General features: G+C 32.6%; 1 protein-coding gene across 10 annotated transcripts in view; it reads right to left on the bottom strand.

Annotated features, from left to right (window-relative positions):
* Nucleotides 1-26,882, bottom strand: part of LOC132700633 (disks large 1 tumor suppressor protein) — a 413,177-nt gene that overhangs the window by 123,920 nt on the left and 262,375 nt on the right. For 8 of the 10 annotated variants that reach the window (XM_060668085.1, XM_060668083.1, XM_060668094.1 and 5 more), the window contains exons 4-5: nucleotides 12,166-12,237; nucleotides 1,768-1,965 (exon numbers count right to left, since the gene is read on the bottom strand). In XM_060668085.1, coding sequence (XP_060524068.1) covers nucleotides 1,768-1,965; nucleotides 12,166-12,237 — 270 coding nt within the window. Of the gene's footprint in view, nucleotides 1-1,767; nucleotides 1,966-2,610; nucleotides 2,791-6,663; nucleotides 6,835-12,165; nucleotides 12,238-26,882 lie in introns of those variants that run through there. The other 2 variants (XM_060668086.1, XM_060668081.1) reach the window with 2 other exon arrangements.

Here is a 26,882-nt window from a genome sequence, read left to right as displayed (position 1 = left end):
CAGGAAAAAAGCTGAATGTTGGGAAGCATTCTTAGTTTACTTTGTTATTAATGGCCCTGGAATAAAACGCTAATTTGTTATTTAGTGCGTCAAGCAATATTTAAAATCGAAACAAATATTCGTTATTTATATTTATGGGTGATTCCGTTTTGTTTCTTAAAATTTTTAAGATTATGCAACTATATTTTTAAAAATGTTGATGCATATTATTCATCCATTTTACTGCAAAAGTCTGAAACGATTTTACTACAATTGCAAAGCGTTAAGAACGACGGTACTGACATAAAAGAAATTTCAGTTCTAAAATCATATAAAATCTTTGCACTCTTTCATTAACTCCATGTTTGTAAACAGTACTTAGATGACGTTCTCTCAACATGATTCCCAGACATTTCATAAATCTCAAAGGTAGATGACGCTCAAGTTATATAAATTCAAATTCAAAAATTCATTAAATTTTAAAGATCAAAGTTATTGAACCGAGATTCACTGTTAACTTAAAGCATTAACCAAAAAAGGGTCTCCTTTTTTGTTTGATCATAGAAACAAGAATTTATGAGTTAATTAGTCTAAATCAATTGGTACAAAAAAAAAGAATTTATATGTAAATTTTAGAAATGGAAATGACACGGTACTGAGATTTAGCTGATATTTTGAAGGTTCTCTCTGAATGACAAATTATATTATATAAAAAATATATCAAAATATGTTCATCATCATCTGATTAATATAAAAATTTCATTATTAGATTTTAAATAATTATTCACCACACACAATACAAGACCTAAAAACTCACAGGTATTGGTTCTTAATGTCAGTTATTTTTTAAATAAAAATTATTTCAAAATTTTTTAAGAAAATTTCTAGCTCCGTCCGTTTCCCTAATATTGTACCTAGCAGCCTATTTAGTTAGCATTATTGCATTTAACAAGTGTTTTAAAAAACCTAAAACATTTTTCATATATTTACACTTATACATTATATATTACATTTATACATTTATTATATATTTTAAACATCAATTTAAATTTAAATTTCAATATTTTCATTGCTAACAAAAATTATACAGATTTGTTGCTCTATAAAAACAAAGCCCAAGTCTCGAAAAGCATTATAAATTATAAACATCAAACGGTAACACATCATTTTAAAACCCGCCGTAGACTTTCTAGGTTATAAAGACAGAAAGGCAACTATAATAAAAAAAATTCCGCCCTTAATGGGTGTGTGTGTCCTCTAGTCAATGCTTAAAAGCCCTCATTTAGAGTAACTAAAATGAATAACTTTTGCATATTTTATTAACTTCGATATGACATCGACGGATTACGAATTACGAATCTGACTCATATGAATATCATAATATTAATTCCAAGATTAATGTAGAATATTCATGGCCGTAGTCCTTTACTTCGTAATACGAAACACCCTCACCAAAAATATCTATAACAATCATTTTAACCCGCATTTCACTGCAGTTTTACTGTCACTTCAAGTGACAAGCCAAAATTTCATAGTAAAATTTACCAAAAATGCAACCAATAATGAAAGCAGCTCTACTTGTGCTATCGTATTTCGGAAGCATATATTTGTTTAACATGTTTGTGGGTCATTTCTTCATGCACGACTTTGGTATCTATCGACACATCAGGAGGATTCGAACTTTTAAGAATCTATCCTCGAGAAAAGAAAAAATCTAGAACGAACCACTCAAGTGAACGTAATACATTATTTTTCAGATAGACAAATCGTATATTTTACGTAGCTCACCATTTTGTGCACTTGATCCTTGCCGACGTGATCGATGACACCCCTATCTATCGAACCACTTTTTCGACGTCCAGTTGACCCCCTTTCCACTGATCCTTGTCTGGACAAACCGTCGGCATTAGATATGGCGGTCACTTCTCTTACCTTGGGAACGGGAGTTGATGGAGGAGCAAGTTCTTCATCTCCGTATCTGGTTTTCTGCAAGGAGCAAGACATCGACATAATATCATCTGGTCACTGCGTATTATGGCTTAATGTGGTGTCTACTTCCTACTATGCCGTAATAAATGTCATGAACTATACAAATCTGTTTTATAGTCATAGGTATTAGTTATTGATTATAAGTATTAATTATTGATTACAGGTATTGATTATTTTTGAGTCTATAGATTGTTGTTGCGAGTATTTATTTCGAAATTTAGAATTATTTATATATGGCAGATAAGGTATAATTAAAAACCAATTGGACTGGTTAACCGTTAAATGGAGACGGATGAGATGATGTAGATAGCAACAGGAAGGTTGATGTTTTCCGAAACCATTGTTGTTTTGCTGACTTTAGCAAAAGTACAAAAATCAAAACTCTGCCCCCAAAGAATTGAAAAATCAAACAAAATTAATATTATTAAATATTATTACAAAAATACAAACAATATAAACATAAATTCTATCTTGACACTGAAACTATCTCATCAGAACGGTTGTGCTCGCAATCCAACTGGATATGCCAGAACATTACTAGGCATCCATAAACCATATTAAGGATATCTTAAAAAGGAAAATGTGTAGAATGTATGGGAACTATGAACAACTACCTATTGTATATTGCTATGCGTATGATACCTCTACTTTATCGCCAATCCAACAGGAGGAACATCCATGTGGCTGCATAGTCGAATTAGGCGGATTTTTCGGGTTTCGTTGTCTGCGCCGTCGCACTTTGTTAGGCACATTGTACATATAATTCGAAAATCGTCTTCTCGAATGGCGCACTATCGAAACCCAGTCGATCATTTTAACACACTAACTTAATAAGATCAGTCGTAATTGTTACTAATCTTAATTCAAGAACGTCATACTAAAGTGCACCAGACAAACCATAATAGATGCCAACATAAAAAGCACATTCTACAGCACACCGCTAGTCGTGAACCCAAGAGGTTTAAAGGGTGTGGAAATTAGGAAATTCAAGCGAAATTTTAATATTCGCCAAAGTCCTTTTAACTTCCTCTTCACTGTATTCTGCGAAGATTCATAAGTGACGATTTTTGATGGTTTTTTTGATGGTGTTGATCTATTGTTTGTGATGAACAACGGCGACGTATACTAAATATAACGTGATTGACTAGAGATATCTTAGTGCCTCCACACGAAAAACATATTCTTTAGGCTTAGGCTGGGAAGTCACTTGGTCCAGCGAAAATGTGTCCTTCTATGGTGTCACAGCCGCAGGTTTCTAGGCATTTTATCAATCACCTTATCGCATATCTCTCGAGATAAAACTTTTAGCCATTTTGCAAAAAGCCAAAGTAAAGCAAATACATTGAAACTTTTATGGACCACTTTAAAAATATGGATTTTGCATAGGAACAGCATAACCGTAAAATACCTTTATTTCTAAAGCGATGAAATTGTTTGCTGGAAATATTTGAGTATTATAAAGCAGTATCGAAGAGGGCAGAAGAAAATCTTTCCTGCTGAACCTTGGATTAATGAAGGTTAACGACGAAAAATATTGAATTTGAAGATAATTTCATGCAAAGGAATAATTAATATAGCAGTATAGCAAATTTACACAAATATTGTTTTATGAAATATGTCAATTATTGCGTACTAATTTCTAAAGAAGAAGAAGAAAGAAAGGATTTGCAGCAAGATACACCACGATATTAGAATGACACAGACCTTAAGCTACTGTTTAATCAATCTGTTGAAGAAGTGACACCAGAGAACTTGCGAAAAGCAGTCCAGGACATCATTAAAGAAGATGATCAAACGTGGGATTCTGACTACTTGATCAATCGAACCGTCCACGGCAAGAAGATATCTTAGCGGGACTACTTTTTGCTCACCATTTTCAGTGTTGGTGGACCTGCACTCGACTAAAAGAAAGAATTTTGCAATGAAATTAAAGCCAAACTGTAGTTTGCACACATTCCCGAAATAGATTTTAATATCACTTATTGTAGAACTTACAATGGACCTTCCTATTTCTGATATGAAGTGTTTATACTCAGCGAATTTGTAATACTTTAAATTTGGCAGTTATATTTTAATTTGTCTTACTAATTTGACAACTTATTATCGCATTTGACCTTTACTTGTCATAAATATTGCAACATCAAGGAAATTCTCACGAAGATGTATGCTATGTCATTGGTCGAAAGAAAAGTTGGCATGGTGAAATTGGCAACTTCGCGCAGTATTTAATTTTATATATACCTATATACCTTAATTGAACAAATATCGAAATTCTATTTTCAAAAAATGAGCCCAATTTAATATCTGTAACATGAAATACATACAGGTAAAAAATATCATCTCTTACACTAAACATACTAGAAAAATGATAAATGTTATACGATCTACGTTATTCCATATGAACCGATTTAAAAATAATTTTTTTTTAACTTTTCAAGTCGATCGCTTTAAAGCGCTATTAAATTAATATTTCCGCAGTTTTAAGGGAAGTTATTTATAGAAGCAATTTCGCGCAAATTTTCGTAAATTTCGTTTGATTGCGCTCTCTATTCCCGGACCACCTAAAATTACTGTCCGCAGCAAATTGTTATATGTTGTGCTCTCGGGGTAATTAACAAAAACGGAAAATTTATTTTAATGCATTGGAAAAAAATTTTTTTTTCGTTCTCTCTATGGATAAAATGTTTCACAATTTCACAGTAATGTTCGACGAAGCACTATTTACGTAAAACGAGATGTTAATAATCGTTACTCTAAGATTGATTATCGGAATGAATTTTGCATCTACTTTCCATTGATTTAATAGCCGATCGGTTGTAAACTGAATATATTATGCAATTTTGGAGCCGAGTGGATTGGGATTTCTCCCCAATCGTGTCGGTTTGTTCAACGTCGTTTATTTGTGGAAATTAAGTGCTTGTTCGACGTTGTTGCTCTTCAGCTATGGCATTTTTCGAAGTAAACTTTGAGCATCTGTGATAATGGGGCACGCAATGTTTGGAGATGAGATAATTTTAAACTCTGATGCTTGTTTAATTAATTCGCACTGCTATTTTAAAACCACGGCGAGTTAAGCAAAGCGGACCTTCTTCCGAACGATTTGGGAAAATCCGTTCTTCGTTAAATTTTCAGGATTCCGAGATATACATTCGAAAATCATATGAATGAAGTTATCTTGTAAGTTGGCTACATACTCATCTTTTTAATTCGAAATTCCAATGATTTCGAATTCTAATAACCTTTCTTGTAGTTACGTTAAGTTGCAGTTGCAATATGCTGATATGATTTGTAACACTTCTAAGTTTTGCTGAAATGAAATTTGCTAAATATTTTTTTGCAACTGCAGTAGCAGTAGGAAAAAGCTCTTATTAATATTCCTACTTCGAAAGAAACTGCATTTGACTAAATGTGTACGATGCCGCGGTAGCTAAAAAATCATTGATAAAATGTTCAACAGTTATAACTATCTACCTATTTAGTAGTAAAATTGTACAACAGAATAATTTTTTTTATGTCCAACTTATGGTAGATAGGCAGGAAATGAGTTAATTGTTGACGAGGATAAAGGAAAATATGGAACTGTTTTATTTTTTTCTGCGGAGTTAAGTGGCATGAATGTTATTGTCACTTTACCTCTTATAGATAGGAAAGATAATCCATCCATATCATAACAGTGTTTGTCGACTTAGATGAGTGACGACAGGTTTACTTGTTGTAGTAGTTGCCGAAATTATTTTATTCCACAGGGGTTCCCGACTAGTTTTACTCGGTGACGTGTTATTGTTATTTGTTGTTTTACCGTCATTTATTGAAAGAACTTTAGAAACAATAAACAAATAGTAATTACATGCAAAGCTGAAAGTTAAAGTTTTAATGTAACGCTAAAAGATCTAGTTGGACCTCACCAAGCACCCGATTTGTTGCCACGATGATAGATAAAATAAAAATATACAGAAGAAGTTTATAGAAATATAAATATAGAGGAAACCACAGGGGGGCAATTGTACTCCCAGCGAGGTCGCCATTGAAATTAAAAATATGCAATCAGATCTGAATTAGACATCTCACTGCACAACAAAGAAACCCACAAATTTTACCAAAATCGGCAGAAAAACAGATTATTTTTGAAAATTTTAATACCAATCAATGTAAAGTGTAAGTGTGTCTATTTTCTATATATTTTTGATTTCTTTCACTACTTTGAAAAATGAATTATTTACACATCAAGCTACCTATATTTTCTAAGCAGCATTGTTCCAATATATTGTTTTAATTACGAAAAACTAAAATAATTTTCCATGCCACTAATCGACGCAGAATAGGGAAAATTTAACAAAACCGGGTTTTCGTAGGGTTTTGTTTACCTTCAGGTTATTATTTGGGTCAAATTTGTCAAGTCGATTTTGACCCAGTTCTCTCAACACCGGGAGATTCAGAATGTGCTATTACAAACGCGAAGTATCACGCTACATTAAAATTTCGTTTTGTTATGAACCAAAGTTGCCGCAAAATTAAATCAGCCTATTTACATGATTAAATTTAAGGACACGTCATTTTTACGATATATTGCGAAAATAAATTTGTAGTACGTTTATTATAATTACAGTTTATACTTGCTTATTCGGATTAGCAAGCAAATGACCGAATCACGTGCAAAAACGATATCGCGTTTTTAAAAATCTGCACGTGCATTACCCGCATCGTTTTATTATGAGGGTCGGTTACCCCGTCAAATTTACCACGGAATAACTAATCCCGGTATCGAATCAGATCGATACGAAATTACGGCTTTACACTTGCAACGGACGTAAAAAAAAACCGGAGCGAAGACGTGGACGCGGCCTTTCGGTAGGCGATGAAGGCGCCGCGACGCCGCTTTGGGACTGAAGCGTGGCGTCGTGACTCCCGGCAGGATCAGGTGGGTTCGTTCGCGAAATTAAAAATTGCGTTGCGTACCGGGGGTTCCCGCAAAGTAATTGCACAGACGCGCAGTAGCGTGTCCGCAAAATCGTTAGTTGCTGATTGGAAATCCTGTTTATAATGATAATAATACTTTTTTATTTTAAATCACAACTAGTTACAAAAGTAGGCAGTACATGAAATGAAGCCACAACAAAATAACAGTTTTATTTTTTTAAAGAAAGTTCCACAAACTATTCTAATACTGTTTACAAATCCTCTGGATTCCTTCTATAAATAAAACTTGCTGACGTTGCGCCAATCATCTTGTTGGCTTCTTCAGAGCTCAACTGAAACTGGCTCGCATTCTACTCTGTACCTGCTTATATATTGCTTGAGAGGGGCAGAGTTAATGGAGGGCGTGAACATTGTCTCGGAAGACTGATATTGGTGAAAGGTAAAAACCTGAGTCGCTGTTGAGATTGTTTGGTTGGTAAGAGATTTTTCTTTGGTAGAAGACTGCATTCCAGTTTTATCGAATAAGATTAATTGATTGTGTACTTTTTCAACGTAAAATTTCTTAAGAACTTTTGATATGGGGTCAGTGATGTTTTGAATCTAAGGAAGGACAACAGTGGTAAGTGTGGGGTTGCTTTTGGACTCATTGTCTTTGGAAGGTTGTGGTGAAGTATACTTTCTGATGAAACGCTTAATATCTTTAATCTGGAAATTATTAGAGAAAAGATCAGATGTTAGGTGTTTTAATTATGAGCTCAATGACACTGGTTGGTTGGTTAGTTAAGAGAGTAAGAGGTTAGTTGTGCGTAAGTTTTCTACAAACAGAATGACCCAATGTTAGATCTGATTTTCTATAGGGTTCAAATGGGTAAGAAAATTTGGGAGGGATCCTTGACCATGAAGTCAAATAACAAAAGTATCATCTAATATGGTATATGGAATGTATTTTTCTTGTAACAGTCCAATTTATTAACAAAGGTCGGCAACAGCTATGCGTTGTCCATTATCACCAGTCATCGTAAATATACTTTTGTTATTTGGCCTCATGGTCCTCATTTCTCCAAGATTTACTTAGCCATTGAAACTCTGTATAGCCTAACATAGGTTTTACCATTGAATTAGAAACTAATAGATTCTGTAGATAGATATATAGAATTGGGTTATTCTGTTTCCAGAAAACCTAAATACACACACCCATATTTTATTGCATTGTCACATCACCATCCGGCTTAAAAATCATAGGTTATCGGTTTTTTGTTTCTAGAGCCGTAAAACTATCTCAACCCGAGTCACTGAACCCAGAATTAAAACACCATAGATCTGCTCTTCTTTTTAATAATTTCCACCTCAGAGGTATTAAGCGTTCGATCACAAAATGCACTTCACACACAAACTTCCAAAGACAAAGCAACTTCACACATGCCTCGGCAGAATGCGAGCGAGTCTCAAATAACTAAAGAAGTCGGATGATTGACGAAACTTCAATAAGTTTGAATTTATAAACAACCTACGCAGGAGGAATCCAGAAAATTTAAAAAAATTATAAGTGTCGCTCCAAAAACTCAGTCACTGCCCATTATACTATTTCATTAAGTAGTTCATTTCCAAACACTTACATCACTAATACATTTGAAGTTTTAGGATTTTTTTACATAACTTAATACGCATACAAAGTGTGTTCAAATAGTCATGTGTAAAAGTAAAGGCTATACCAGAAAGTGCTTACCAAAAGTGCTTCGAGGATTGCAAAAACGTTACTTTCAAGGAGACAACATTAATTTTGATAAATACATAAATACTTTTTGATAAATAAAAAGTCACCTTACTTTTTGAACACACCTCGCATAAGGGATTTTTTCAGTTACATTTAATCGATCCTGTAGATATAAAAGATTAGTGTTATAAAAATGATTATTAAACTCTTGGTACTGTTTTTATTTTTTTCTGGGCTGTATATACCTCAACGCTTCTGCTCCAGAAGATTATAACACTGACTATAGCAGATTATACGACCGATTCAAAATTATATACGATTTTAAGTGTTTGACTATTCATGTACGACTTATTCCGTGACTCACAGTTTAGACAGAGTTAATACGTTTTTCCAAAGGACAGAAATTATTTGATATAAAGCCCTAAACCCTTTATAGTTATGTGGAAATAGAAGTTCTCATTTAAAGTTGTGCAGGGTGGTGGGAAACTAGACCCATAAGTAAAAATTGTATGCCGATTTGACATAAACTTTATTTTTGAATAATGTTAGTTAATTTGATTTGTTTTGTTGGGCATTAGATTCAAAGGAACCCGACCATATCTTAACGTACAAGGGATGTCTCCAAAGTTCTGTGGATTGCTTATTCCCCGCATTTTGCACCCAGTGACGTAGAACGTGACATAAATAAGTAAAAAAAATGTTTATCGTTAGGATAAATATATAAAATTTACAAAATAATTAAAATTACGGGTAATTTCCAAAAACTTAGAAAACATCCCTCGTTTATGAGGATCCAACATAATGAACGAATGCCATTCCTGCATTTCGGACAAGGCAGTAAATGCATTGTGTATCAGGACGATTTTAAGATATTGTGGAATACCTCCCTTCATTTAAATGGAATCAGGACCATACTTGGAAAAATGCTATATATACAAATTAAGTGGTAGTATTCAAACAGTGGCAAAAAACTATCTCTCCCAGCATTTTATATTAATGGAATTAATTATGAATAAAAGAATAGGCAGAATCGGTTAATTTCATTAAAATAGGTTTGGAGTAGACATGGCCATATTTTCTATATTATTTTTAATTTGAGCCAAAAACTTAACGATGGTTATTTATTTATTGACATTTTAAGAAGTGCATTATTTTCGAATCCTTTGTTCGATATTTCGAACTCTGTTTTTGCTGTCAAATAAATCGCTTCCAGTTCTAATTAAATCCCCAAGGATTGTCCCATTTTTTGAAAACACATTTCATATCACACATTGTCCGATTTTAAGCATTTGAGCGCCAGGCATGTTTAGATTAATCTGTCAGTTCGAAATTGATACTTCCAAATTTTTTCGATAACGACAATGTCATGTTAGTTTTTTTTTTAATACGATCCGTTTGTTCCATGGTTTTCCAAACAAAGTTGAAAACAGATTAAAAAAAAATGTTAACGTTTAATTACCAAAAGAAGTGAACACAGTAAAATTTAACACGGACTGCAATCAGAAACGGGGTAGCTACCCGAGCAATTCGATGAAAGCAAATAATATTTAATAGCATATTAATAGTGTTACCAAACGAGTTTTGGTTACATTTTTTGCAAAACGACAAGAATAAATTAACTGAGTGACTGAACTGACAAATGTCATAATACTAGACTAGACTTGACTAGAATCTACCGAAAACACCTAATCGCTCACAACGCCGTGACTAAAATATCTCTTAAAGTAACACTATATAATTGGATATTTTGAAACAGGGAGGAGAAAAACTAATTGCAGGAAAAATATTAAGATAGAACCAGATCAGTTTGTAAATAAAGCTCCACAAAATATTGTTTGTTGATAGTTTTAGCTGTCTACATGGTTATTTGAACATAAATGCTTTCATAATGGTGCGCCATCTTTCGTCGAAAGCTCGGGCTGAAAAGCGAATGTAACGAGAGAGCGATCTCTCGAATAAAATCTCGCTTAGTCGAAACGTGGCGCTCTCTGTAGAAGTTGGAGAAACTAAGCATTGATTTCGGAATTACGAAAATCGTTAAAGCCTGTTCTAGCGCCGGTTCGTACATATTTAAATAAACTAATTTAATTGAAAGTTATGAAAATATTACAAAATGTTAGATTTAAAAAAAATAGCGGTTATTTGACTGTTTTCATTCGCTATTTATCAAGAAATCTCCCTTTAACTTAGTGTGGCTGTTGTCAGAAGTAATTATTTATTAAATTTCCTGTACATCTGAATAGAGGTCAAAGGTCGTCTTATAAGTTTATAATTTTACTTATATTTCCTTCGAAGTCTGATCGTCCTTTCTTTATCAGTTTTTATCAATCATAATGGCACACAGCGGCATCTAAGCCGTCCTACTAGGACAGTTGGTATACACCGTGCGCCAAATAAAACATACATGGGTTTCCAGATCGTATAGTGGATCGTTTTATTTGGCACACGGTGGACATTTGAATATACATCTACAGATTGTCCGCGAACTCATATGCCCCATAGCTTATTATATAAATTGCTCCATCTAAACTGGAAAGGTCCCGATATTGCAGCGAAAATGAATTTTATGCTGGTGCTAATTAGTAAACAGATTTTCAAACGTAAATTATTGCGTTGCATATAATTTTAGTAATATGTATATTTGGAAATGTTTTGGATAACTAAAGAATTTGCAACTATTGCATCATATTACATGATTGATGATGATTTATTTAGTTCTCACAGAAATTTAAACAGATTTTTTTTTTACTTTTTCTATAAATAAAAAATATTATTTAAAACAGAAAAGTGTTAATTATTTTGAATTTCTATAAGCATAAAAATTTGTATGAGCCTTCTCGGAGGTTTTTTGAGAAGATTATTATAATTTTTATTACTACAAATACTTAAACTAAACATTTTTCGATCATCAAATATAAATGATTTGAGTAGGAATTATGTCGGTAAATACAATAATTAAACAAAGAGAACACCTTCACTCTCTCGTTTATACAAATCATCATGAAAAAAGCAAACTTTATTATTCCTATCACTAGCCGGGCCCATCCCAGTTTAGATCGAGTTCACTGTTACTAATATTAATTTTATGCGGGTTTCGATTGTGAGTAATTATAATTCTCACAATTTTATAAAAGAAAATAAAAATTTGCTGTTTATACTTTTAAAAAGTATTAACAACTGATAAATAAAAATTTGAAAAATTTTTTCGCCATCTTAGTGATATCATGCGGACACATATATTTTTCAAAACCAGCCAAAATAATATAAATTGAGAAATGACCTTGACTATTTCTTTAATGGATTATGATACAGCTTAATTTAAACTTTTCTTTAATGTTATGCCATATTCGTTTCTAATTATTTATTGGGACCTTTGGCGTAGGCATGTAAAAACTTACACTGCTGTAGTTACTACGATAAAAATCAGTAAATTTAAAAAAAAACAACTTTATAACTATAACTAAACTGTCTAAATCGATCACTACGTATTAAATAATGGTCCCGGCATATCGGCAAGATGAACAATGCAGCAGGTAATAAATCTTGAAAATGTTTGCTTTTCTTACCTGAATGTAGGATATATTTTCCCGGCTTGCTCTCTCTAGCCCGCCGAGCGTCGTGATGATATTGCTGCCGGTCTGAAATACATAAAGAAAATTTCACGTAAGAGAATATTTTTTTTTATCGAATTCTCCTGAACTCATAATGTGATTCCTTTGACAGGGGATTTTTTTTAAATATTAGCGTGTTTTATCAAAGTCGCGATCTTTAACTGGAGATTCCTTATGGGACACATCTTAACCACTATTCCAAATTCAAGTGTCTCGCTTTCATCTTAGCGTGAAACGTATAAAATCTTTTTTATTTACTGTATCTCGGCTACAAAATTATTTAGTCAGGGAATCGTATTTCTATAATTCAATACCATACATAATTTGCAACCAATCAACATTTGTAGTTTACGCTTCAAAAGCTGACAAATTGGATTTCCAAGTTTGCTATTTGAATAACATGTTGTTTGACAACAATGCAGAAATCACAAACATGGCATATACATTTCGGATATATAAATGACGCAAAACCTGCAACTTTTTGCTAAAAAATAATGCGCCGACAAATCCGATTAGTAAATACAAATCATATTTGCGGAATAAAAAATCTAATATTAAATTTTATTTACCTCTTTCCTAAAATTACAGAGTATTTATTTAATTTAAATTTCTTCATTAAAAAATTACATACACGAATGTATAAAGCCAAGCATATGAAGTTTATGTGAAGGTAATGTCGACGATCACAGTATATCGCTATATCGGGTCAGGTATGTCGAATATGTGCTTAGATTTTTTTGCCTTATTATAGAAAAATTAAGCGGTTGCAATGCATTAGCAATTAGCAATATTTATAAAAATCACGACGCAGCGCAGTATGTTATGTAATTAAGTCGTGTTTTTTTACTGTAGCTCTATGAACAACATGAAAGTCGCGTAATATGCATTTTTCAAATTGTTAAATTCAACCAAATTACGCCTGCACCATACAATTCTCAACAAATAAAATTATGCCTCACAAACTATTGGAGTTTATTGAATAACATTTTGTTTGACAACAACACAAATTTCCTTTTTGGAATCACGTTCATGGCGTATTTATTTCGGACGCACAAGATTGAAGCAAAACGTGCAACTTTTTGCAGAGTAGTTCATACAATAACAGCAACATATTTTCCGGGTAAAATAACTACATAGTACATTTTGCTTTTGAATTCGGTGAATAAAATGTTTGCTGTTTAATGGTTTGACAACTTTTGATGACAAAAGTCGTTTTAATTGGCACTTGTTATTTCAAGTTCTTCGTTTCAGAATAATACAAGGGAAGTATTGTATCTGAGAATAAACAAATCAAAGAAGCGAGAAAATTGGTGGTCATTTGTATTCCTATGTACGCCGTTATTGTGGATATATAGAATTATCAATGTAAAATTTTAGATAATAATAAATAACGTATTTGGAATTTTTTTCCGAATTTAAAGTTTGTAATAAAATTAATAAAAACTTTCGTTGAAAATCGACTATATCAAATAATTTAATCAAAAATCTTCCGGTCGAAAATGCATATGTTAGATTTAATTAAAATGGTGACATAAATTTTAAGAAATAAAAAAGGAAATTCCTATTGTTAAAACATTTTTATTTTATTTTAATTGATCCCGCATGTCAAATAAAAAGCTTAAAAATATTAACCGCAGTTTTATCAAATAGAAAGAGTATAAAACAGTTTTTTCAATCTAATGTTCTTTTTTTTCACATATGTATGTGACTTAGCTACAAGTTTGTAACCGCGTTTGCTTATACTAGAAGTAGACAGTTGCATTTTAAAAGTATATTGAAAAATTTGTTATTTATATTTATTTAAATAACAGTCTATCAAAAAAAGTATTTAAAATTTTAATTTTTACTTCATGTTTTTAATTTTCAATATTTTTTTCAACATTCTGTTTAAAAAATAAATATATATTCGATGCGGTTGTGGTACATTGGATCTAGACCTACAAAAATTAAAAGTTAAGTAAAAAAATCCGGGGTCACTCAAATTTTACTTTAGATGAAAATTTTGTATTGTCTAAAATTTCTAATATAATGTTAAAATGTATGCACGTTCTTCGCTTTGACTTTTGTATCCTGTTATTTCATTTATATCATAGTTAAAATTAAAATATCTATTTAAGACACTTTTACGGCACTTATAATCAACTAAATAAGATATATTACCGCATTAATGTTTTTGTTTTGTTCGCATCATTTAATTTAGCAAAAATATTAGAGACTTTCTAGAAACATAAATTTTATACTCGAAAACGCCGATCAAGATAAGACAACATATATTTAGGGCAACTCTATTACGAAAGCCAAATTGCTTGTCTTCCATTTTTCAGTTCCTCGTAATTGTGAAGGCAAATAGCTTGCAATATATTCCTCTAGATGGTTTTGTTTAGTAAGTCGTTTAGGATAGAATAGTCACAGCGGCGGAAATTTTGAGTATCGTTAAACGCCTACATGCAACATTGAAAAATGCTTTTTATTTTAGAACTTTATTTTTAGCTTCGTGTACTGAATTGGCTGCCCTAATCGAAGTGAAATGAACATAATATTCCAGACTACATGTATTTCATTGTTTAATGGAATGGGTGACGTAAAATATGCCTGGCAAATAATTAGGAATACAAAAGTATCAGTAGTATACAGTAAAAAACAGATCGTGAGAGGCCAGAGGTTTGTAAAATGTGAGAGGCTCAATTCCAAGCACGCAAATTGTACACACACAGACACACACACACACACACACACACCCGGAGAGAAACTAAAACGGTTTTATTTAAAAAACACACTCTGCAAAGAACAGTTGTATAAACACACGCGACTTATAAAGAAAATATCTTTGCACAGCATAAAATTCCAACATAATATTGTTCGGAGGTTCAGAATATAAAAAAAAATACTCCCTTTCAGTTTTTAAAATGTACAGAACTGTACTTGGCATTTGCAAACATACTGTTCTACCGAACATTTAATTAATTTATATGAAACGTCAAAAGGAGAAGGACCCGGATTGTCTATGGGTTTCTTTCCTTTACTCAATTTAGAGCGAAAGATAGGGAACGGCAAATTTATCTTCATTTAAAAAACGGAAATAGAGATTTAAGGCTCCAACGTTATCAGCATCGGTAGGCCCATTCTGCCAGACAGGCAAGATTTCTGAGTGTAGGTTATTTTGGAACGAGGGAGAAACAGGACATTTTTCATGTTGGCCAATTAACTCTGAACTGAACTCTTTTATATCTGCGAGCCCGTAGGAAAAGAGTTATTGGAGATAAATGGCCTCGCTCTAAAGAATATAGCAAAAAGGCCCGATTTCCATACTTGCCGAAGAATGACCTAAACGTACGCGTGATCAGACTTACAGGGATGTTAGAGTGCAGGAAAAAAGAAGAAGAAAAAAGCATTACACAATTATAGTTACAATTAATGAAGAAAATAAATAATATAAAAATTTTAGTAGTAGATACAATTATAGTTCTGCTAAGTGTTGAAATATAAATTTGTAATGGGGTTAGCAAAAATTACATCGAAAAAAAATTTAATGCTTAGAATTACAAAAGGAATTCTATCGACTAGAAGTTTCGAAGAACATTCGCTCGTCTTTTTTAGTAGTTTTTCGATTTATTATTATTTTTTTGTCTACAGCTTTGTTGCCGATTTTACTTTTCGAAATGCCCACGCCCTTTGTTAACCGAAGTGGTACTGGCGTCGAAATATCAACATCTTTGTTTAAATGTTAACCGGTACTGGGCAAAACAGGCCGTAATTAGAGCCAACTTCATTGGGCGGATGAAGATTGCGTGCGTGTGTGCTGGAAATTGATGTCAAGGTCAGGTTAAGACAAATGAAAGCGGGCGTGTCCCGCTTTATTAAAATTCTTCGGGGCATGCACGTTTGAGACGCATAGCAATGCGTGATTGGGTAAAAGTCCATCTCCTGTTTTTACTAATAAATTTACACTTTATACAAATATTTTGTGATCAATAAGTATGTATAAAATTAATATCAGCGTTAAAGGCAGTGTAATTATAATATATTACAATACAACATATTTTTCCAAATTTGGAGTTAGCCTTCCGCTTAATGATAATTGGTATAAAAAGAAATATTTGCCAAATTCATGCTCACTGTGTGATTTGTGAACTGGTACGAGCTACAAAAAGCTTTTATAAATATTTAGAAATATATTAGAAATTTTAAATCTAAAATAGCCGCAGCTTTATTGGGAGCGTTCGAAGATTTTTGGTAGATTTGAAACACTGAACTAATAACTAAAGTGTCGTTTGTTAAACTTGTTGCATAATATATTATTAAAATCTTTCAAAAGCACTTAATCCCTTTTCTAAAGAGCAAATACACAAAAAAATTATCAACACAAAACAACCCTATACATGCCTTATTTTGAAGGTAAAAAACTCTAGCATATCAACAAATTCACAGGACATTAGTAGACTTATTAGTTATTACGATGCATTATATTGATATTAAGCATCTATTAAAAATAATAGTGGTCGAAGAGAATTATTTTGATTAAAATTATACAGTACGTGTTACTGATTGAAAGTTTCTGGTAGGCAATAATTTTTTTTTATAAAACAATAAATTTGCGAACATTTTTTACGAAAAATATGTTTTAATATTACTAAAATATATTTTTTCTCGTTAAAAATCAGCTGATGAAGCTCAAAGTGCAAACTTTTTATCATTGTGTCATCCAAGTTTAATCCCAAGGAATATGGGAACGTATATTTATGAAATTTTTTATTTTGAGTTTATCACTCTCTTCCCAAAGTAATACACTATATCAATTTTTGTATGTCCATGTGGCATGGTTCAGAAATAGAGTTTTGAATACTCTTGGGAGAAGTCTCAGTTAATCGAATCTACTAAAAGAAATATTAACAAGTAAACGGGCAAACCGGCAACAGCGCTTCTCGACACTGAAATAGTTTTTTGAAACATATCCCAACAATTTTCAAAAGTTTCCTTTTCCTGTGCTGTTTCGGAATAACTTGTAGAGTTAAGAGATATGTCAAAAGTTTATTTTTCGACGTTTGATTTCGAAAGTGCTTTTCTGGTAGGTATTTTGTCGGCTATCAATCAGGCTAAGAGAAAACCAACCTTAAATTCGAAGAAAGGACAGGCGTGGACTAAATTTGATCGACGTAGGTTCACTGTTACGTAACGCCTCGTTCGATTATAATAATTGAGAGCACTTGACCGGTTGGTTCATGTTATGCAGATGCAAGGCAAGGTGGATGTTTGCAAAATAACATTGTGGAATCCCTTTCACTTTCTAGAAATTTGCTTGACGCTGAAGGGGATCGTTTTTATAATAATGCTCGCAAACTTTAATCGGGTATTTTATAACCCTTTTGAAAATACTAAAAATTGCTTTCAAAGAAAACGAAATTAGAACGTTTAATTCAAAATCGTCACAGTTCGATCTGACCGCATTCTTATTGGAAATAAAGCGCTTGAATCGGAAAGAGGAATTTATAGAAAAGGTCTCTACAATAAAGTTTTTGCCGTCGCTGCGAAGTAATTTGTAAAAACGAGCTGTCTGTTATTCAGAAACTATTACCTTTTAAATTCAAATAATTTTTCTTGCAATTTATTGGGTAAAGGTCTGATTAACATTGGCCAAAGGTTTTTATTCATAAATATATGCTTTTGAGATTTTCGTACATAGAATTACAGTGCGACATTCAATAGTCTTTGATGTAATGTTGTTTCCTACAAGTTAAAAGAAATTAAACCCATAACAACCGCAGATGTTACAGAGAAAGGCTGGATTGTCAACAATCCTGGAGGCTAAATATAACACCAGTAAATTAAACATAAACCATTGTCATTCTTTACTTTGTAAGAATGATAAGAGTCGGTATAGCATAGTCATAGTTCAAAACCGAATGCGACAGCGGGAAAAAATTGAACTGTCGAATTCAATAGGAAGAACGCTTTTGATTTGAATTTGATCAAAACGGAAAGTGTGGAGTTTAACATTAACGTTAAATATTTTAATCGATATTTCGCATGATTTGTCTCACTTCATCTTATTGATGTACAAAATATAGATGTATGAGAAGTATACCAACAAATTAAGATTTAAGGTTTTTCCGATTTTCTCGTTTAAGCTGTCATATATTAGGACTAAAAATAACATAATTTCGCTACTGCTTCCAACATAAACACGAACAGCTTTCAAGGAGACACTAAAGTTCTGAAATGCATTTCTATTTATAACTTGAAGTTAGTTGATAACGTTCTTGTAGCGAATAGAGAGAACCGAAAAATTAAGCACAATAGCAAAGTTCATGTTATAATTTTTTTTGTATCGAGTGTTTGTGAGTAGCAATATTATCAGCTTTTCTTGTAGCTTGTGCGTCTAAAATGTATTTAGCATATATTTAACATGTGACCTCAATTAAAGTAGAACTGACTCAAAGCTTTACAATTTTAGAGAGGGGAATTATTAGTTGTAACAGCAGACACCGCAAAAACTAGCCAAAATAAATGCGTTTTTTTTTGCCCCAATGCCTAATGGTTATTAGTTAATTAGAAATTTCGATCTTATGTCCATCACTTATTGTCAGGGTATTGTTTTTGTAGCGCATGAACACTAAATAAAGAGTATCATATTTATTCACTTAATGCTGGTTCCTCGCTCCTTGCAATTTAAACAAACAAGCGTTATATAGCCAGTTTTACAACATTGGGATCGTTGCCAAATCATCATTAGTATTCTTAGGGGCTAACGTGACTTCATTTCACCTATATAAACGCAATTACATTCATAATCTGTTATTAGTACGTTTTATTAACTATATTACCTCGGCTCAAGACTTAATTTCTGTGTGTAAAAAATTATGTTCCTAATGGATTCCATAAATTTGGTTGACACACCAATGGTATTTTATAAAATCTGGTTTATGTAAAATAAATATAAATGTAATTTGTTTATCACTACATAATATAAAATAATTTTAGAAAGGTTGGAACCAGCATTAGCAACTACCTGTGTATAAAATATATGTGTTTTTAATTGAATATTCACCTATTAATACTCTTTATTCAGTACAGCATGGTATAAAATCGTTGTCTTGAACTATTGTTAACACAATTCCCAATAATGAAACTGTTTAAGTTCAAGTTACGCCACCACTGAGCACCACTAGAATACAATAATGAATTAATTTGAAAAAAAAAAACCTCGAAAGTCGGCATATAGACAAAATTACTTTGTTTTACTTGACCCTTTAAAATTAAACTTTGTAAATTACAATACAACAGCCCTGTTATGCGAGCTAGTTAGGTCTTCACTCAAAATATCTGCTTTGCTTTTTTACAGTTCTTCTATTGGTTACATTTTGTTTTTCCAGAAAGGCCATATTTATATTTAAAAAAAATAACCTAATATATATTCTACATTTTTTTCTATTTCCGTATGTAAAATACCTAATTACACACCGATCTAGCGTGCGGAAAGCGTCACGTCAGCTTCGTTTCCCACGGATGCGAGCCACTTCGTACATTTCCGGGATTTTACCGCACGGGTTTGGGAGTAATCGGATGTTTTCGGAGATATTTTCCACGAACTCAATTTTGACGTTTGTCAATTCTGACGTTCTGACATTCAGTGAATGTATTCGTGTCGTTTTGCGACAATGTACCCAAAAATTAACGGTAGTAGAACGGTATATTATGCAACAAGTGCATTTGACCAACGAGTTTATTTGACACGAGCGGAGCGCAGCGTTTACCGAACGTGTTGTATACTATACTTTTTCTACGACCACTAGTTTTTGGGTATATTTTCGCAAAACAACACGAATGTATTCACTGACATGGCCGTCAGAATTGATAAACGTCAAATCCAAGGCGTGGGAAATATCTCCGAAATCATCCGATTGCTCCCAAACCGGTGCGGTGAAATCCCGAAAATGTCCGAAGTGACTCGGATCGGTGGGAAACGAAACTGGCGTCGAAAAGCGACGCCTCCGGCACGCTAGATCGGTGGGTAATTAGGTACTTTATAGACGGGAGTAGAAAAGAAGTATAGTATGCAACACGTTCGGTAAACTTTTTTTTCTACTCCCGTCTGTAAAATACCTAATTACCCACCGATCTAGTGTGCGGCAAGCATCACTTTACCACGTCAGTTTCGTTTCCCACGAAACCGAGCCAGTTTGGACATTTCCGGGAATTTACCGCACGGATTTGGGAGCGATCGGATGTTTTAGGAGATATTTCCCACGCTTTGAATTTAGACGTTTGTCATGTCAGTGAATGTATTTGTGTTGTTTTGCGAAAATGTACCCAAAAACTAACGGTCGTAGAAAAAGTACAGTATGTAACACGTTCGTTAAATTTTTAACTCACTCGTTTATTAAAAACTCACTCCGCTGCGCTCCGCTCGTGTCAAATAAACTCGTGAGTCAAATGCCGTTTACCACACTTGTTGCATAATATACTATTATATGTTAGCAAAGTAAAATCCTATAGTTTAGGTGAGGCACAAAATCTTGCAGCTGCAACTGTTTGTGTGCAAGTGTGGTTTCTATCTACAGATTTTTTTTTAATAACTATTTAAATTTTTGTTGTATATGGGACCGATCGGATCGGTCCCATATACAACCGTCGAATAAATCAGCTTTGTTTTCCAGTAATTCACGCCGGCGTATGTGACAAACGAAACAAACCGGTCATTTGCTGAACACCCGCGGCTAAAAATGATTAAAACGAATACTCGCTCTCTACGAATTATTAAATATTCTATTTAATTGTGTGACGGGTTTAATGCGTCCGGAGTTTACAATCCCGGAAATTTCGATCCACACACTCGTTTAAATGCACGCGTTTATAGTTAAACCCTGACAGCTAGGCGCAAAGGCAGTTTAGGCATATGTTTGGACTAAAGAACCGTTTTTAAAATCTTACATGGGAACAATTTTAAAGTTAAAAGTTAAATTTAACAATGTAGTAACTAGGTAAAATTGTTTTCTAATCCTCTTTTCTTTATTTGTCTTCCTAGAAAGATGAAGTGAATTGTAGTTTCTGAAAAATGAAAAACATGTTTTTACTTGTTTTTCTTTTTTTTTTTAACTGATTTTTCACTAATTCACTAATATTTACATGATTTAGATTTAGAGATGATTAACCGATAACGAAGTAAAATAAAAAACATGTATAAAAGTGATGGTTTCTTAAACTGGACCAGAACCTGAAAACCAGAAAATTAGGCGACCATTGAAGATTATGTTTTTAGTTTTCTATGTATCGTTTGGCATTGTTAAATTAAATCAAACCAAAACAATTATTTAAGTTTTGTACAATTTTCTACGCAGAAAATGTTGGTGGTCCAATTTGGGGTACCCGCTCTATTCCTTCTCTTCTTGTTTGCAGAATACCTTCTATTGAAAAGAAAAGTAAAATGACAAGTGAATCTGGCTGGATAAGTATTAGCCTATGAACGCAATAACAATTATGGCTTAAACGAACTTTGTGGAATGAACAGCATACCGAAGGTAACATTTAAAAAGCACTTGGAGCATAAAAATAAACTGACTAATGGCAATCAGACAAGTTTTGGGCTAGCTACAGTTTTCTCTGCCACATATTCTTTGTCTTGAAAAAGTGTTTTTTGGTGTAAAAATGATTTTACGCTATTATGCTCAGCTATCCAAGCCTTACATTAAGACAACCAGAATCAACTTCTCTAGCCAGATGAAAAGGTATTAATCTGGAAAATGAAGAAAGTTTTTTCGATCTTCTTGAAAAAATAAAAGAAGACAATTATTTCGACTCAACAAAAATATTTAACGTAGACCAATCGAGATTCTCCACAATGACAAAAAAAAGTTAGAAGATTATAGCAAGGGAAATGTCAAGTGGGGTGCGTCGCTAGTGGAGAACGGGGTGTCAATATGACTATGGTTGTTTGTGAAGTGGTACAAAACACTCATTCAAGCTGTGAAACCTACCAAAGAAAACAAAGTTTTATTAGTTCTTGATGGCTAAACCACACATTAAACAATATTGAGGCGATCACACTGGCCCCTAATAATTGTGTCATCCTGTTACAACTTCCAGGGCATACAACCCAAAGACCGCCTCTAAATGTTGCAGTTTTTAAACCCCTAGAGCTTATCATTCACCCCAAAAAGCCGTTTCAGTAACAGAAACATTAACGTCAAAATATGGATCCCAGTCATCTGCAGGGTTCCCACAAGTTGATGTGGACAAAATTAAACATACTCGTATTCAAAAGGCTGCTGTTATAAGAAGTACTCCATAAAAACTAAACAAAAACCTAAAAAAAAGGAAAGGACTAAGCGCAAAGTTAATTTAGATTTGGAAAGACCATCGAAGAAAAAAGTTAACGCCAGTGAGTTGTATTGCAAGCTTTGTTCTGAAAGATATGATACAGTGCCTTAAATGTCGTGAATGGGCACTGGAGTAATGTACTAATGTGCAATCAAAAGACAAATTTAGGTATGACTTTTGTATGCCTAACTAAATACTTTTTACTCGTCGTATTTTTTTAGAATAAAATGCGTTTTTAAAATGTCCACTCGATGTATTTTTCTTCGTTATTTATATATATTCCGGTTCCCTATATTGTACCACTTGCAAGGGTTTTAGATTTTTAATGTCAGCCAAAATGCCCAGTCAATGAACAGCATATAAATTACAGTAGCTGTGTTTATCAATATGCAAATAAAATTTTATATTATTGTTCCGCTTACATCCTAGAATCGAAAAAGTAAAAACTGACCCAATCCAGGCAATCTTCCCCTAGATATCGTAAGCCCTTCTAACAACAAACTTCGGTTACTAAAACAGAAGCCTAAATGTAAACAGTATTGTTAGGCAACTTAACCTTTATATATGAACATACGTAATGGACTTAATACTTTGAACAGAACTACTTTGTTCGGGCAAAAATAGGATAAGATATTATATTATAACACTCATCGACTTAAAACAAGAGCAACAATTTTTGAGGATTTGAGATTCTGCTTAAGGCAATCTGTTCTATTTTGCAATACCAGTATAAATTAGTAAAATACAGGGAAAATTAAAGAAAAAATGTTCTAATGACAGATTGCTGAAACACTTTTATTTCGTAACGATGACTGTGTTAAAAATAAAATTAAAAAAAATATAATTTTGACAAACTATAACTCGGAAAGTATTACGATCTCGAATTTTTGGTACATGACTTATTACCATTATTTTACCATGTTGAATCTTTTTCTCCGAGCTTCCGAACTCAATTTTCCTGTATAATAGCAAAGGATAGATGTGACGTAATAGTCATTTAAAATATAAGAAGCGAGAAATTTTGAGTAAGATTTACTCATCTGATCCGATCTGAAGCCGCAGTGCTCCCTCAGATACGATTACGAAGACGGCCTCACTGAAGACAACAAAAACCAAGTTCAAAACAGAAGTGGTGACATCGTGCAAGGACAGTACAGCTTGAATGATTCTGATGGTTGAGAGAGTTTTGAGAGAAATGAGTAGATAGATTCGGGACTGTGTTGAATCGGTTCAACAATTTGAATTCAGTTCTGCTTTGAGCAATAAATACGCCGATTAGAAATGACAATTTGTTTTTGAAAATCGGCATCTCTCAAAAATAGGATAAGTTAATCCTCAAGGGCATCGAAATTTGAGGAAAAAGCATAAGATCAATTAAAATCGGCTTGAAATATACTTTATACTTTAGAAATTGTAATTAATTTAATTAACTTACAATTTTCAATTTTTCCTAGAGAGGACAGAGAAAATATTCTACTTGGATATCTAATGTTCTATTTATATGATTGAACTAATTTTAAATTGAAATGTGCAAATTAGAGGTAGTGCACAAAGTCCCGGTTAAATCGCTATGAACAAATTTACAAATTAACAAAAATGTTTTAATTTTCATTCTTGGGAAAAGTCATTACTCCCCATGAAAGGATATCTACTGGCTTGCCAAAGTGTCACTTACTTAATTAAACAGGGGAAACGTCTAATAAATGGAAAACCGTACCGAGCCAGGAAACTTTTTCAAGCTTGACAATCGGGTAAACGGATTAGCGCCTCGAGAGCTTAAGCATCCAAAATTTTGCTTCTGAAGATGTAGGGAAAAAATGTTTTTTTCCATTGTTGATTCGAGTTTGATTTTTTGTTTTCGAAATTATATTCGCATAGTTGTTGCGTTATGGACACTGCCGACATTCCATTATGTCAAAGTTTTTGTTTTGTTTTTACAGGTGCTCGTAGAATTGTAGACTACACTGCAGATTCCGTAAATGGCTTTAAAACGGTTGTAAGAAAAGCTCCGATTGCCGCATTGGGACCCGTAGTTGCCAAGCCTATAGCGGCCAAAATCGTAGCCGCTCCTTTGATTGCTAAATCGTCACCTGTTGTATATGCCAGCCCAGGACTTGCAAATTATGCAATTACCTAGTTGAAATAAATTTTACGGAATAAATTATTATTGCATTTTCATAGGAAAACAATAGATTCAAGTTGAACTTAACAGAAAACTCGTATCAGGAAACTAAATCTATAACGGGACAACAAATTGGAGAGATGATTTTTCTCATGGAGGTAGAAGATGCAGATGTTCAGTTAATTGTGTTTTTAATATAATTCTTCCATTTTGTTATAGAGTTTATTTTAACGGCTTTGCAAACCCTTTCCAAGTTCAATTGCTTAATAATACGATCAACCGATTTGTATTGTATTCGGAAAGGAAAGTGGTGGGGGCTTAAAGCATTTTAATAAATGTGAAGTCGTTAATGAGCGTATTTCATAGGTTATCAATTATCCTATGCTATTCGAAATGATATTTAACATTGTAATGAAATTTCGTTATTTATTTTTATAATTTTTTTAACAATGTTTTTGAAGAGCCCAAAATTACATCGTCGCACAGCTGAACGGGTTAGTATAATATAAGAGACAGACCAAAAACTTTTGTTTATATTTTTAGAATTAAATTCACAAAATTATTTAGAAAGAAGTCCATTTGTTATCATTTTATTGTAATTTTGGGTGATAGATGCGTTAAATTTTGACTACAAGTGTGTCTAATTACAAATTTTACTATTATTTAAATGAAATGCCATTGAAAAGTAAATATTAAAAAAGTATAGTATGAAATGTTGAGTTTAGTAAATATTTTTGTTATATGATTGCCTAATACTGATTAAGGTTTTTTTTGAAATTTTTACACAAATTAGTCGTCTTTTTTGTCAGAAATGTAATAATAAAATGAACAAATTAGATAAAAATATATCAACATCTAATTTTTTGTATTTACAAAATTTGATATTCGACAGGATTCGCTTTACCAATAATCTCAATATAATTGCAGGAATATTACGATGACGAAAATATAACACTTATCTGTTACGATCTGCTACCAAGATAACAACGGCAATTTTTATTTAGAAAACTGGATGTAATATGAATTTGATTAAAACAAATCGGGACTTATTTCTGATATTAAACGATGCCAATATAGAATTCAAAAATGACACAAGAGCCATTAAAAAAGTAAAAGAACATTCTTGGGGATAAAAAAGTGGAAGAAGAACTAACCAAATCCTGTAGTGTCGAGTCACGGTTCGTGGAGGAAAATAAGAAATGGTTAGACAACTCTTTTGAGTTTTTAAAAACACATCCTAAAGGTATTTATAAGATATGTATATACAGAGCTTACGCAAAATGTTTGTATTATATGGTGAAAAATATTTTTTAAAAGTTTTTGTAATTTTTTTCCATTTTTAACTAGGTATTTTTACTCATCTTCAAAGCATTTTTTTTTTATTTTAGGAATTTTACCATATTTTTTTTCACAAAGTCATCTTAAGATAGACATAGTTGCCATATGATGCAAACTTTACCGCGAGCACTGTATTACATAGGATGTTCCAATTGTCATGTGTCATTATTGCTATCTCGATAACTATAACATATGGTCAAATGAGATAAGATGTACGGTTTGTGGGGTATATTGAAAATATGGTTTCATATTAAGAAAAAAATATTTTGTACCGAGCTACGGGGGTTTTTTGAAATCTCAAAAAGCATAATTTTTACAAAAAAATTCATAAGGGACATTTTTTTGTATTTTTGAAGGTCTTCAATTTGGTTAGTTTTGAAGTTGACCAACTTTGTAGTTCTTATAGTTACCAAGATAATCATAGTAGCCCATGGCAATTGGGACACCCTGAATAATTAGGCCCAATTTTCGTTTAGCTGAGATCAGTTATGGAAAAAATATTTATATATGTTTAGCATTATTATTTTATAGTAGTACATATTTACGATTTATCCTGTTATAGTATTTCGAAGCCATGATTCACAGAAAATAATGAAGTTTTTCTGTGTAAGTGCTTTTTTAATCATCTGCATTAGTTTGGTTAGGTTTCGTTGGGTTGGATATCTTTTATTAATTTTATTTTTTATACGGGTATTTAGAATGTAAAATTAGTTAAACTGTCTGTGCATCTGAAATGATTTTAAAATAAAAATGTAGTGCATTTCCACAAAAAAAAATTCGTTTTTATTCTCTAAGTGAGCGCCAAAAATGGAGAAATACGATTTATGCCCGAAATTTTCCAGGAGAACATATACGTTTTGCTGCAGGAACAATTTAAATCTAAAGATGCCCAGTTTGT

Source organism: Cylas formicarius, unplaced genomic scaffold, assembly GCF_029955315.1.
Source record: "Cylas formicarius isolate icCylForm1 unplaced genomic scaffold, icCylForm1.1 PGA_scaffold_4__25_contigs__length_36172078, whole genome shotgun sequence".
NCBI lineage: Eukaryota > Metazoa > Arthropoda > Insecta > Coleoptera > Brentidae > Cylas > Cylas formicarius.
Note: the sequence above shows the minus strand (reverse complement) of the source record. Positions and strands in the feature narration are given on the sequence as shown.